This window comes from Pteropus vampyrus, unplaced genomic scaffold (genome assembly GCF_000151845.1).
Source record: "Pteropus vampyrus isolate Shadow unplaced genomic scaffold, Pvam_2.0 Scaffold208, whole genome shotgun sequence".
In the NCBI taxonomy this organism is placed as follows: Eukaryota; Metazoa; Chordata; class Mammalia; order Chiroptera; family Pteropodidae; genus Pteropus; species Pteropus vampyrus.
In genome coordinates, this window is record NW_011888989.1 from 2,022,084 (window position 1) to 2,037,738 (window position 15,655).

Genomic DNA, 15,655 nt, shown 5'->3' on the forward strand with positions numbered 1-15,655 from the left:
TAAACAAAAGATTTCAAAGAAATGTTTCTACAACTTGTTTGCCATTGTGCTAAGGAAAAAGCAGCAAATAAACCACACCCCAACAGTGGGTGATATTCTGTTATTAAAATAAACTACCATAGGATATCATTTACCACCTATATGATTCTAAAGAATTTAACCTCTATGCCTCAGTTTTCTTATTTGTAATTGGGACCAGTACCTGTCTACCTATCATAATTACTATAGGTATAAAAGATACTGCATCACACATGCTTACCTGGTTCCAAAGCACTCTTCTAGCTCATCAGTCACTGCTGCCCAGACCAGACTCCTTGCCTTTGTTGGACAGTGCCAAATCACATCTATACAAATTATTAATTTTGAGCTGATCTGACAAAGAATACTGACACTGATGAAGATAACAGAAAACCCATAATACACCACTATAAGAAGCTATGCACAAACCTGTTTTAAAGAGGACTATCAATTCAAATAGTATTCAAGATAAATCACTGTATGAAAAAACTTGAAATCATCTAAAATTCAGTTTTCCTAAACTTGATTTTAATCTTAAACAATTTTACATTACCTATAGCAACATGTTAAAAAAATAAGCTTTTCTAAGCTCTAACTTAAAAAATTTAATCATTAGAAATTTTTTCTCTATAGAAAATGATAGTATAAATTATCACATGAAGCGCCAAAATAAGTGCACATCAAAATATGAAGAAATATGAATATCACTGATGAATCAGGCAGCTAACAATATCATTCTTCCTGAATTTTGTGATATATAAGGCATCTGTCAGCTTTAAATTTTAAAAAATTTGATTTATTTTTTCATTCAAATATTCATTTTCTATTTAAAATACATGCAAAATACCTGGCACTATTTGATTAATATTGTAGTAATTTCTTATAATAATTCATGACAGGAAAAAAAAGTACTGATATCTTCATTTCAACTAGAAATACAAGACACAAGTTTGCAATTCTCCCTAAAGGAAACCTTCAGGGCTTCGCAGTTTGTTCTTTCAGACCAAGTCATATACTTTCTCCACTGAGCCCCTGGATAGTGACAAAGAGTCCAGAGAAATTCAGTAAAGGAGACAATTCTTAAAAGTAATGGTAACATGCTTGAAGTCTAAGAGGTAGACACTGTAAAGCATGGAAAGATTGGGGAGATAGGTGTGCAGGGAAATCCTGGGAGAAGGTAACTTTTTAACTAATGTATGTAGAAGTTGGAGAAGTGAATAAAGAGGAAGGCGTTTTCCAGGTAAATGAAAAAGTAACTGGGTGTAAACCTAAATAAAATGGAAACTAGAAAATGAAATCAAATTTTCATTCTATAATGTATTAGTCGAGTTAGAATAAACAGCAGTATTTTCATATAAAGTGATTAAAGGGCTTCCTTAAAAGGATAAAGTAGTTAAAAAACATAAGGAGTGGATTTTTTTTCTTTTGAATATAATTTATATTTTCTTAAAACTTGCCAAATATTGCCAACCCAGCAAGAATTGTAATCAAAGAAACTGAAAAGACCCTTAACACTCTTGTTAGTAATCTAAAGCAAGAGACAATAGCCGGAAAAAAAAAAAAAGAAAAAGCAAAGCCCGAAAGTTCTAAGAACACATTACAAATGTAGATCACCAATAGTTAAAACAACAGAAAATTACTGACAAATGTTAAAATTATTCTAACTCTCAAAGGGTTTCATTTCAAAACCACTCTTCGGAGTCATCTGTTACAGCAACGTAGATGGAAATAAATAAATCTAAAGCGCTTTGTCAGAATTGTTGGTAGGACTCCAACACTTCCTAGTATACACAATTCCCTTTTACCCTCCTCGCGTTTTATAGCATCTGTGGCTAAAATCTCAGAGTATTGCTCTTGTCAGTACTCCTTTTTAAAACTATTCTTGCTGAAAACTCTCTAAGAATGAATCCCAAATATTATAGAACGCACAGCGGCGAGTGAAATCCCCTAGACAGCATACAGCTTTTAAAGAAGCTACAAAAACCGGGCCCCCGCGGTCAACTTCGCCTGGATTTTTTGTTTTGTTTTAATCCGCCTGGGGCAGCAGCATAGGTTGGAAGGCGGAGACTGAAATCCCCTGCCAAGCCTCGGCTCTTGGTCACAGAGGCAGCGCCCGCAGGTTCAAGCCAAGTCCATCCCCCACACTCTTTCGCCATTCATCGCGTTCCCCTCCCTTCCCCCCATCATGTGACCGCAGCCTGGACTCCAGGCTTGTTTTTCCCTTCGACTCAGCCCCACTGCGCAGGCGCCTCGGAGCCCATTCATTCGAACTGCGTAACAATGAGCCCCGGGGCCCAGCGGCTCCGCGAGCTTCTCAGCTCGGTCCGACCCTTTTTCGGCCCCGAAGGAGGCGGCGCCTCACTAGGGTCCCCCACGCCCGGCTGGATCCCCACAGCTGGCCAACTTCCGACCCTCCGCCCACACGCGGGTAGTTGAAGTCAAACTTTCCTGGGCAGCCCTGGCGCGGCGTCGGCCCCTTCCCCCGCCCAGGCCCGTCCCAACTCCGCACCAGGCCCGGCCACCCACCACGCAACCGGCCCGCGTTGCGGTCCTTGCCGACTCCTCCCAGCCCCCGCCCGCGGGACCCCCTCGGGCCGCACTGCTCCAAACTCAGGTGAGCATGCGGAGGCGCTGGTCCAGTGGGTTCGCAGCGGGCAGTTACTAGACAGTTAACTGCCCCGACTGTGAAGACAGCCTTTCGAGGACGAGGAACACCGACCCAAGCTTGCCTGGCCGCCTGTTCCCCTCGGGATCCTGCCCCTCCCTTCCCCACCCCCACCCCTTCCCGAACTGAAAGAAAACAAACCCGCCGCAGAGTGCGGGCAGCCCCAGTACGGGCGGCCCTGGCCGCGACAACACCACCAGCAGCTCGTGTCCCCAATCTCCAACTGACGCCGGCCTCCCCGGCGCTCGTTACTGCTCCTGCCGCCGCTCGTACACCTCAACCGAAACTTTCCTACTTACCAAACCCGTCGCCATTACAAAGTCTTTCAAGCTTCGTCTTCCCCCTCCCCTCAACCCCCCGGGGGGTGAGCCTCCTACCAGGTCTTTCGTCCTCTTATTGGTCTGCAGAACTGTCATTCGATCATTCCCCTTTCCCATTGGGTGATATTTGGCCCGTCTCAGGGGCGGGCTTGTATTGACTTTTGTGTTGTGTTTACTGGAGAAGACGGCGTGTCAATCACTAGAGTGAGCGCTTTTGATTGGATTGCTGCCGAGACTACTGGACCCCAAGCCAAACTTTGCCCCCGAAGTGGATTGTGGGTTCGTAGTTGCAGTCTTGCTTGGTACCTCGGGGAAACGGCAGGCCGGAGGAACCGGTTGGACTACATATCCCAGAGGTGGATGCACAATCCACTCTTGATAGTAAACAAGAGTCATAGGGACACGTGTATCAGCTCGTTTGTTTTGGTGTCTGGGACAAAAGGGAGGAGGCGGAGGAAGGGAGTGTTTTAAAGCTTTGGCCTCTTTTCTTCCTCTGGACCTGTCCTAACACTCAGAGCAGCCCCAGCCTCTCGCAGCACCGGTTCCCCACCATAAACAGCCAAAGTCTCTTGCTGCTCAAAGTTTGGCAGCAGGCCAAGGTATTGTTTTAGTGCTGGGGGAAGGAGATGACTACACAAGCGGAAGCAGTGCAGCTTCGCGAGGGACCCAGTCACCCACAAATCACGGTATCAAGCATGATGGGGATAATAAAGGTGGCACTGGGCTCCAGTGGGAAGAACTAGGTTTCCTTTATCCTGAACCTTGCCTCGCCACCCCCAAGACAGTAACTTAAGATTTTTTTTGCCAACTCTGTTCAGTTCACTCAAGATTTGCTGAATGCCGGCTTCGTGCCAGGAACTGAGAGGCTTGGGGATGGATAGTGAGAGAGACTCTCAGGATCTGGGGAATTTACAAAGCTGTAAGGGGGTGGCCGATTACTGTTGGCTTTGAAATTGAGGAAAGTCAAGCATGTTTTCCATATTGTGTGCAGCTTGCTCGTTGGTTTCGGTAATGAAGAGGGATATAAAGCGATTTAAACTGATTTAATTTGTGAGTCGTTATCTAAGTTTCTCTGGTGTTTTGTTAACTATTTCCTCTCTCCAGTTGTCTTCCCATTGATGAAAGAATGTCTTTCCACTTGTTTCCACTAGGAGTTCCTCCTTAAATGCTCTGACTCATCAGAGGATGGCTTCTCTGCTTTATAGTTCCCTTCACTTTAAATATGGCTGTCCATCGCAGCCAATCTAGACTATAATTGATGTGTTTACCATTCACATTACAAAGACATTATTAAGCCTTTTCCCTTTGAACCTTTTAGTGTTTAATCATTTAAGCTATGCTTTAGGTTGTATATCTTTGGTTCATTGTATGTATGCTTAAAGTTTAAGAGACGGAAAACTTACATTAATAAGAAATCAGTAAAGTCAAACTTTTGAAAAGAGCCTAAAATCATAGCTAATTATTTCTTTAAATTCTCTACATTTTTTGAACTTTTAAATCTACCCGAAAAGCCACAAAACAAATCCAGAAATACAAAATTGCCCTCATATGTTGAAACAAATTTTTAAATTCAGTTAGGGATTCCCTGTTTGAATCCTTGAAGTGATATTATCTATAAAATAGCCTTCTCTACCGTGTGATCAAAGATTTACTTTCTGTATTCACGAATAGTAGTCAAAAATATTTTTTTTCTGAAAATACTTCAGAGGGCCAACAAAATGCCAATTTTTTTCCCTAAGGAAAAAAGACAGGATTTGAATTTATCATTTTTCAGAGATTGATAGAGTGATCCAGAAAAGAACTCGACTGTGTTCTGCAATATCCTTTTTTTCTGCCTTTATTTTTTCGGTGGCAGTTCATCATGCCCCAGAATTGAAAATATAAACTCCAATGTTTAATTTCTCGACAAAATCGTTTAAAATATTTTTGTCTAACTCCCTCTAGGAAACTAAAAAGCTTTCCCTCCTCCAAAAATGAGCTCTTAAGTGCTTGAGCTACTTCCTTTCCCCTCTTCATTACGTAAATTGTGAGATCTGCTTTTGGCTAAACCTTACATTATTTTAAAAGTTATTCTATTTGAAAGTTTTTACTGAAAGCCTTAGTGGAGATATTTTTTGGTGGAAACTGTGATGGGCAGAAGAACTTCAACCTTAGATCAAGATATTGTACATTATTATAAGCAATAATTTATTTTTTAATGGCACTTTTTTCATTTATTCAAAAACATTTATTTAGTTCCTATTATTTGTTGACCACTGTGCTAATTGATAAGGATACAAAGATGTAAAATATTTTCACATACTTTCATTTTTGTCCAAGTACTGAATATAAGAGTAAAATTGTGATAGTTCAGTCACAACTGATTAAATATCAGTATTAGAATTCTCTACATCTTTAAGTGGACAATTAGTCTTGTCTTCTGGCAAGCTAAATGACCACATTAGTACTATATATATTTAATAGAAACATCATTAATTTGTGGGTGACCATTACCTTATGTAGATTTAGTACCATAAGTATACTTACACATTAGCTTATATATACTTCTTATGTATACTTAGTACCTTACGTATACTTATACATCATATATATTTAGCACTTTATGCAAACTTCTATACCTTATGTATATTTAGTACTTTATGTATACTTACACATTATACCTTATGAATATTAAACAGGAACATCATTAATTCTTGGGTGACCATTATGAAACCAGCCAACTGATAAGCCAGAACAAAGATCAAAGTACTACAAAACTAGTAAGATTCCTTGGAAATCTTTACATGTATAAATTCTACACTTTCACTAAAACAGATATAATTTTTATGTTCTTCAGATGTTTCCATGATAAAACTGACATTAGAAAGTATTTTGTTAAATAACACCTACTCTTGGTTAACAGACACAATATATTTACACACATATTACACATAAATTATGCTAAACTATGTCAAGAAGTTGTCATCTAAAATAAAGATGTCTTTCCAATGGTTTGAAAATTACTTCTGTTATTTAAAAAAAATCAAGTTTTTTTAAGTTCTAATTTAAAGAGTAAAAAACTAGGTAAATTCTATTAAGGGTAAAATTAAATAGTATAGTTCTCTTGATTCCACCCCATGTGGTACACCAGTGACTACTTTGCTAGACTAAGAAAGATGTTCGAAAAAATAGCATTGCTTGAATATTGAGAATATTACTGTTCAAATTGTCAAAAGGCAAGCAAACAAAATCATTCAAATCAAGTACTAAAATTGGGAAATGGAGCACATAATGGTCTAAAAAATAAATGCTGAAACTTTTCAGATAAGTATCCTTCTTGGTGGATTATTTAAACTCTTACAAAAATCTCTTATTGATGCAACTAAAAGTTAAGATTTGGCTCTGGAGACCATACAGCAAGACCTTGTTCAGTGGTCCATATGTGAGTGTCTCGACACTATGACCAGTAGGAGGAAGAATCAAGGGAAAAGGGAGGAATCAAGAATGATTGTTGCATTTCTAGCCTCAGTAGAGTTGCTGGCTTGGGTAATTGTGATATGTTGATGCTAGAAAATGTTGGAGAAAACAGATTTGGTGACCGAGAGATGGGGAAAAGATGGTTTCAGCTTTAGATCATGACCTTGTTATGCAGGCAAGAAATTGGTATACAGAGTTTCTGGAAGAAGCTGAACATATTTGGAGTTTAAGAAATTCAAGTCTAGAGACATGAACTTGTGTGTCCTCGGGACATAGAGGGGACTACCCCTTGTGGTTTCATTTGCCCTCAAAAGTTTCGTAAAAGTTGTCCAACTTGGTAGAAATGAAAATATGAATATTTAAAGAAGGCAACACATAATTCCACTTAATCCTTCTAATTTATAAAATCAAGAAAAAAGTAACATGAGGGTTTTCATCTGCTCAAATGACTTCTCGTGGCTTTCATTGCAAATTTTCTAGACTAGATAACTTATGTCTCAACTATTCAACACAAATTCTCACATGTTTTCTACTTGTCTATTTGGTATTCCAGGCCCTTCTTTATGTATTTTTAGTTGCCAGTCAAATGTACCTCATTCTGGAGATAATTGAATCAGATAAAAAGCAGTTAAAATCATAGGAATAATATGTACATAGGACTTAGAGTGCTATTCTTGATATTTTTGCTAACATTTGCTTCCCCAACATCTACATGATCTCCCACTTCCCTATCAGTCACCATCTCTTATGTATCTTTTTGTCAAAGCAATCAATAGATACTTGCTGAAAAATGAATGGAAAGTTGGGAGAAAGAAGTAGCATGAATTTTCTTATTATATAATGTTTGTTATGCTGTATGTCATATGCCTTTTTGAACATTAACTCTTAAATAGCTTTCATGGGCTTTAAGTGTCACCTGTCCTATATATTCATCAGTTATTTGAGAACAGGTCTCATCTTCTACTACATTGTATAATTTGTACTGTTCCCATTCATTTTGTCTCCTCATGGTGCCAGTCACACAAAAGCAAACGACATTTGTCTAAGTAACACACTTCAGCCTTTTAAGTTACATAGTATATCATGATGTGCTATAGTAATAAAAGTGCTGAGGATATTTAAGTTCAGCTTTAAGGAGCAGTTATGTGAAAGAGATTTGCCAAAGATGTCTTTATAGCGAGCACTTTTCCTAAAATAATGAAAATACTATTTGGTTTTAAAAAGTATCGTTCATTTACATTTCAATAATATAGTCATTATGTAAAGGGAAATACAATTATATTAAATGTCAGCCTTAGCAGGACCCAGGTAGGTTTTTGACTAGGACAAAGATGGAAAATTAGCAACTAGAAGCAACTTTATCCAAGATTTTGACTGGTCATATCTACTGTTCATAAACTCATTCAAGGGTTCTATTTTGTAAACTTTTTTCCATGCTAAATAGAAAACATTTAGAGTTTCACTTCTGGGTTGTTGCAGTCAATGGCCGAGGCAGGTCTTGTTTTGAGTCTTTTTCCACTTACACTTAACTCTCCTTTGCACCTAGAAGTCATTCTGTTTTTCCAACTAAGAGTAAAAAATGCATTTACTTACTATAATGAATTATAATTGGTACGAACAACATATTTCACGCATATTCATTTTGCAGTAGTGTTTTTTAATATTTGGGAAAATGGCAAGACTCGGGCCATGGTTAAAATCAAAATCTGATAGGTGGCATTTCATTTTTATGGGGTAGACAATTACTTCCGTATCATACATCACATGCTTCAAGATTTCCTAGCCAATTTTAGATTTACAAACTTAGAGCATAAAAAGGGACAGAATGATCTAGATCTATTGGTCAAATAATAAAGCTTTCCTCTCAAAATAATGTCTGCATTGGAAACTGTCTATAAATTTCTCTATATATCAGGCTCAATAACATCATTATTAGGACAATATATGAAGCCAAGAATTGCATGAGGAATCAAGAGATCTCAATTGCCCACAAGTTCTGCCATGGGCTCACAAAGTTCGTGGTTTTGGTGAAGTCACTGATTCTCCTCTATTATGTAACTGATTTAAGCTCTCATAGTTATTGTTGGGCACACAAGTCCTCTGGAAATACCTAGTGTACTTTATTGCTTGTATTTCCATATTTATACTTTTAAGTTTTTTTTTTTTTAATACCTGTGATGACTAACAGCTATATAGTTTCAGTTGCTCAACCAGTTTTGCTGCCTTTAAAAGTATCCCGGAACAGGGTAAGGTTGTCTCAACTCTTATTCGTTTCTTTTTGTCAAAATTCTAATATTGAACATCAGGTTATACTTCATACTACTTTTAATTTTAGAAGTCAGCATTCACTATCATTCTATTTCCCTATTATATATTCTGTTTCTCCCTTAGGTATTAACATAATTAGATATTAGAATCCTTCAGTTATTTAACAAATCCATGACTTATCCAGATGTGTTACTTACCCCTGTAGGCTCACAATTTAAGAATGCCGAAGGTCATCTGATCCTTGTTATAAACATATAACATTTCATGACAAAAATAGGAAAAATTATATCATTATTTTAAAGATGCTTTAGAAAGGAAAAGAACTCAGTATTTTAATCTTACATATTTCAATAAAATCTAAAGTTCCTTATTTCATGCCGTATGTTTCACTTGCATTTTTTGAGCATTGTAAATGGTGTGCTAGCATAGTTTATAAGTAAACCAAATACATTCACTCGATTTGTGTCACAGGTAGTATTACTGTTAAAATACATGCACCAAACCCTAGTTCATATAGCTATGCAGGGAACACATATACTCTTTATTAAAACAAATAAGCAGAAGCACCTTCGTGTTAAAAGAATATTCTCCAAGCATTCTTAGCCACGCATAAAACACATCCTTGAATGAAGCTTCAACAGACAATTTCTAAATATTACTAAGGATTCTTAGTGATTACATAACATCCACAAATTAAACGAGGTGTTTTAGATGCTTTAAGACATAAATTCCTTAGCCAGATTTCGTTATTTTAAATGGCTAAATTAGTCTGCAACATGCCAAAGTTTTATCACATGACTAATAGTTAAATTTTAAAAATCTGTTGCCTTTCAGAACCATACTTTCTTGCCACATTATGCCAAGAGGGTTTAAAAAAAATTTTTTTTTTAATTATAGTTGACATTCAATATTATTATAGTTTCAGGTATACAGCATAGTGATTAGACACATATAATTTAGGACATGATTCTCCAGATAGTCTAGTACCTACCTGGCACTATATACAGTTATTATAGTATTGACTATATTCTCTATGCTGTACTTTACAAACCCATAACTGTTTTGTAACTACCAATTTGTAATTTTTAATCCCTTCTGCCTTTCACCCAGTCCCCTAAGCCCCCTCCCATCTGGCAACCATCTCTTTGTTCTCTGCTTCTCTATGGGTCTGTTTTTTGTTTTTTAGATTCTGCATATAAGTGAGATCCTATTGTATTTGTCTTTCTCTGTCAGAATACCCTCTAATTCCATCCTTGTTGCAGATGGTAAGATTTCTTTTTATGGCTGAATATTCCATTGTATGTATATATGTGTGTGCATGTATACATACACACACATACATACATACATAAACATCTTTATCTAGTTATCTATTGATGGGCACTTAGGTTGCTTCCATATTGGCTATTGTAAATAGCACTGCAGTGAACATAAGGTTGCATATATTTTTTCAAATTAGTGTTTTGGATTTCTCAGATAAATACCCAAAAATGTAATTGCTGGGTCATAAGGTAGTTCTATTTTTATTTTTAGGAACCTCCAAACTGTTTTCCATAGTGGCTGTACCAATTTGCAATCCCATCAACAGTGCACGAGAGTTCCCTTTTCTCTACGTCCTCACCAACACTTGTTTGATATATTGATGATAGCAATTCTGACAGGTGTGAGGGGATAGCTCATTGTGGTTTTATAGGGGGGTTTTCACATATGTTGTATCTCTATTGTGCTTTTCACATAGTGCAGTATGTGCTATAGAAGTCATATTAAAGAAACAAGCCCCCCCCCCAACAACATTAAAAACAATTAACAGTTTATTATAAAAGTGTGCTTTATTATAAGGAAAATTTAAATATAACCAACAATACTGAAAATAATGTAACCGGCATTTACAGCCTTGGTCAGAGTTCCTTATTAAACAGGCATTTTTTGCTATTCCATGAATAGTCAACAATCAGCTTATACAACAAAACAGGTAACTTTAAAAAGTGAATAAAGAATACAGAATGATGAGCCAGAAATTTGGGGTTCCGTGTGTTTTTTCCTGTTTAACAGACATGGCTTTTAAAATAAAAAACAAGTCATCTTCATGTAGTAAGCTCTCTTCCTACAAGAAAGTTTACAAAATTGTTAAACTGTTTTAAAATGTGGCTGAAGTTATACTTTACAGACTTTAACTGTTTATATATACATTATCTAATTAACACATTTTAACATTTTCATTATATAAGACCGTAAACATCCTCTAATGAGACCACAGTAGCAACAGAATAATTTTACCCATGTATATATTTCTTTAAAACATGTTTCCCAAAATGGAATTGCTCATTTAAAAGTGAACTGGTTAGAATTAATTTCTCTAGACATTGGGATCATGTAGGCTAGAAATTATGTCAAACTATATTGCTTTGGTTGAATAAAATTCATGTAATGTGCCGAATAATAAGCATATCTGTTATCAATGAAAACCTATAAATGTTGAGTTCATTCTGCACTTTTAACTGTGAGTGTACATCAAAGCAAATGGCAATGCCTGAATGGTGTATATGGAGTAGGCAGAAATTCCTTTTATCTTTGTGTATGGTTTTGCTGATAAAAATTTATTTCTACCACCTTGGAGGAACCCCATGATACAGATGTCTGAAAGGACTGTATTATGGACACCTAGTGAAGAACAAAGAAATATCCTGTGGGCCTGAAATATCCTGATAAGGCCCCCAAATTATTTTTGGTATAGAAGGTTTTGTTTGTTTGTTTCTAGGCTTTTTTTTTTTTTTTGTAGGTATAAGATTTTAGAAGACAACAAGTAAATTTAAGTAGCTTTTTTTAAAAAAAAAACTTTGCGGCATTAAATGTTAAACTCAAAATTTTAAAGATAAAGAGAATTGCACGTGAAAAAGGGAGCAGAGATATATGCTTTATGAAGAAAAAGTGTTAATTATCTCTCATCTCAAAAAGACTGTATTACAATGACTAAATTGCCTGCCCTTAAAACCACTGAACTATGTAGTTTACTGACATTATGCCAAAGAAGTCAAAATGTACTTTATTGCAAAAAATATAAAAGGTTTTAAAATTGCATATGATGTTTTATACCATTTCATCAATAGGCCAAGGTCAGCACATAACTTATCAAGCCAGAAAAACTTTAAAACAAAAATAATTAAAATTGTACTTACTATATATATGAGTTGTAAAAAGAATGTGATGCCATGCTGTTTAGCATGATTCATTGCCAGGTTCCCTCTTACATGGGTATAGTCACTAACATATCAATCTGAGTAAGTCAGAACAAATACATATCACCTATGATAACATCCTTATCTTCTTAAACACAGATACTTTCAGTATATTACAATTACTTGAATAAACCTCTCAAATAATTTTGTGGAGTAGAAAATCATTTTATCAGTATGTCAATATTTTTATGATCTACTCTTTAGAAACTGATGTTAAAGCCTATTGTCTATTAAATCACTACTCTGTTTACTGATACATTGTAAATGTAAAAAAAGGAAAAAACCTGAAATCACAGAAAATGCTTGGCATCTACACAAACACATTCTCAGTGGACTAACCACTACTGTGTAATTTTGTCACTATAGGTCTTCTTGCTCCATACTTTTGCTTCATGCAGTAGGTTCAACAATATCCATGTTTGTTCCAAACAGGGCAACTAATTGTTCTTCATAGGTGGTGATGTTCCTTTTCATAATTTCCATGCAAGGTCCCAAAAGCCTTTCAAATGCTTGCACATCCATGGCTAAGAAAAAGGGAGAATAAAAAATAAATAAATAACATTCTTTGAAACTCTGCAAAATTTCTGAGACACTTATGATATCATTCTGCATATGTCAATAATACAATGGTATTTTTAGATTTAAAAAAAGGCATAAAGATAAAAATGTTCCACTTTTCAAAAGGAAGTAGCAAGGGTCTCTTGACAATATGATGTGCAATGCAAGGGTTGGTGGGAGGTTCCTGATTTGGTTGAGAAAAGAATGAGGGATTATCACAGGCAAGACTTTGGAATTTAAAATAATTAATTTTGATGTCACCTGAGTAATACAAACTCCTCAAAGATGGCAACAGAGTGTTTTCTATCCTATTTTTCCACCTCAGGGTTTACAGTGCCACGTTGTAAAGACCAAATGTCGCCTTTTATAATTTTAACTACTGTCTAGTCACTTCAAAATTGCAGCCCAAATAATGCTTTTGTCTACTTCTATAAGTATATATCACATGTCACTTTGCTGGTCTGTCTCATGCAATATTTAAAACAATTTATAATGTGCACATGGAAAATATCATACTACCATAGAAATACAAATTAAAATACGTTGTTTTTTGCCTTTTAAATTTGCAAAGGTAAAAAAGGCAATGGTTATAATAAAGTGAATGGATATTCTCACACTGATGGTAACATATAAATTGGTACAAATAAAAGTTATCTGCCATATATATAACTATAAAAAGAAAATCCACTTCTGAAACCATTTCTAAGAAAAAATCCTATATACGGAAAAGTAGTCTATACACACACCTCAAAAAAAGAAAACCCTTCCCCCCACAAATGGAGCCAAAACTCTCAAAATATGTAGCAGTGGGGAATCATTAAATAATTTATAATGTGTATATTTCTCTAAGAGAATGTTACACTTTGCTGTTAAAAAAAAAACAAAACGGAAATGCCTAAACTATAATGAATTTAGAAAACAGTTTACAAAATAGTTTAAAAACAGAAAACTCATGCAAATAAGAAATAATAAGATGTGGCAGTCACTGAGTGGTGGTGATATGGGTGCCTCTTAGTTTTTCTTACTTTTTCTGTATTTCTCAAATTTTCTTTAATGTGAATATAATTTATTATAGAAAAAAATAATGGGGTGTCACATCACCTTTACTATTACTGTCTAATATCTCTACTCAGGGATATTACCTGTCAGTTTCTAACTTGATTAATATTATACTTTAAAACATTTTAAAAAGTGACTTCTCTAAGAAGTTAATTCTGAGGATACTAGCAAATCTTAAGAACACTGAAGCTAAGTTTATTCTACTAAACTGGGGGAAGAGAATAGTGGCTAATTACTGTTGAATCATTTTTTAAAAGAAAATGTCACCTATAGTGACACCACCTGAATTATATTTTTCATTATTAAAGTAAGTTATTTCTTATATATAAAACCTCACATACAGATATTTTCTAGCTGAAGATGGCATTTCTGCTAAGCTACTATATGGTATAAGATGGTAATTAAACAGCTGAACAATAATGAAAATTTTATTGTGCTTTGACAAACCTGAACCTTTGTTTCCCAGCACTAGGATAAGTATTACCACAGACATTTCCACTTTCCGCACAGAGCTTAATGTACTTTATAAAAATATTGTTTTAACCTTTTTTGAGGAACACAACATAGTGCATGTTATTTATTTGAAAGATCAAATGTAAACCTCAGTACTCTGTTCTTATTTTAATAACCAAAATAAGATGTAATTTCATGCTTCTGAAAAAGAACACAATGTGTATGTATGTGAAATTTTTAAAGAAAAAAATGGCTTCCACGAACTGATTTTATAATGCAATGAATCCTAACCTTGTTATATATTGTGGAGCCCATAAAAACCATGAGCCCAGTAAGATAATCCATTACAACACGAATATGTAAAATGCAGACATAACCATTTCAACCAGGAGAAGCATTCCCACTATTGTGAGTCCTACCTAAACATTTGACAGTCCCAATGGCGTGTGCAGACGCTGCTCGAGGTTTGTTAGTTACCAGAGCGAGTTCTCCAAAGTACTGTCCCCGAGAACACCGAGCGATTTCTACTGCACCGTTCTCTTCCACTTCTGATTTACCCTGACAAGGTAATCAAAAGCATCAGCTTTTACTCAGCTTGTTAGAAATAAAAGTTAACCTTAGTCTAAACATCAAAAAGAAAATTTATTATGTTCCTTGCTAACATATGTGGATTTTCAGATTTCACACTCACCTTCCTTTTCATAGTAATTTTCACTTCTCCAGATTCTACAATGAAAAAGGAATCAGCCAAATCTCCCTATGAGAATAAAACAAAAACAGAGGGTGAAATTGCAAATTTAGATGACAACAATCTTGCCTATCATACCCCTGAAGTCAATCCAACCCCAATGCACAGACGATTTGCGTGAAAAGTGAAACCTCATAGGAACTGGCTACCTCTCACTATGGAAAATGAGAGGTTACAACTGATAATTAGAAAGTAATGATTTCATGTGTAAAATTATTTGAAAAAATATACTCTCTACCACAGCATTTCTGCTAAAACTATCCAAGAAAACATGGCAAATAACACTGAGGTAAGAATTTCAACAAACTTCAGCCTGGATAACAGCAGAGATGTAAGAAAAAGCAGCACCATTCCCAGCAGCACCTCTTCGGTCAGCAGAAATATGGCAGCTGATGCTGTGCTCCCTGTGTTGTCCTAGTATAACAAGCAGTAGCATGGTGGCCCCAGATAAGCTACTGACTCCCGAAAAGGGCACCGCCCAGACTTACTTGGAAACAGTAGATGTGGGTCCTTATGTTTTGATTGCAGTTAGCTAGGGGACCAAACTCTGAGATGCCAGTTTACTGACAATCCACCTCAAGGCCTTCTAAAAAGACTTCTAAAAAGTGTTGCCATTTCTGACTACATACTCTTTTTTCTTGGTGGAATAAACTCTGCCATGATTTTCAATGATGCCTTCTGAATTAAGCAGTATAATCAGAAGATAACAGGTACTGACTTTTTGAGCCTCTCAAAAGTAATTGTGAAGAAACTTAGGTATTTCAAAAGTCTTTAATACAATTCAAGAAATAAAGTATCAGATTACCTCACACAAATAAATGTAGTCTAGATTTATGTAATATAGTGTAGACATATGTCTATAAATGCTTAAAAG

General features: G+C 35.8%; 2 protein-coding genes across 2 annotated transcripts in view; both read right to left on the reverse strand.

Annotated features, from left to right (window-relative positions):
• Positions 1–3,082, reverse strand: part of HBP1 (HMG-box transcription factor 1) — a 28,158-nt gene extending 25,076 nt beyond the window's left edge. Inside the window, exon 1 of the mRNA XM_011372504.2 lies at positions 2,983–3,082. Coding sequence (XP_011370806.1) covers positions 2,983–2,997 — 15 coding nt within the window. The 5' untranslated portion in view covers positions 2,998–3,082. The remainder of the gene's footprint in view (positions 1–2,982) is intronic.
• A 7,455-nt stretch (positions 3,083–10,537) lies between these two features.
• PRKAR2B (protein kinase cAMP-dependent type II regulatory subunit beta) overlaps positions 10,538–15,655 on the reverse strand; it is an 86,506-nt gene continuing 81,388 nt past the window's right edge. The window contains exons 9-11 of the mRNA XM_011372506.2: positions 14,725–14,790; positions 14,453–14,591; positions 10,538–12,487 (exon numbers count right to left, since the gene is read on the reverse strand). Of these exons, the coding sequence (XP_011370808.1) occupies positions 12,354–12,487; positions 14,453–14,591; positions 14,725–14,790 (339 nt within the window). The 3' untranslated portion in view covers positions 10,538–12,353. The remainder of the gene's footprint in view (positions 12,488–14,452; positions 14,592–14,724; positions 14,791–15,655) is intronic.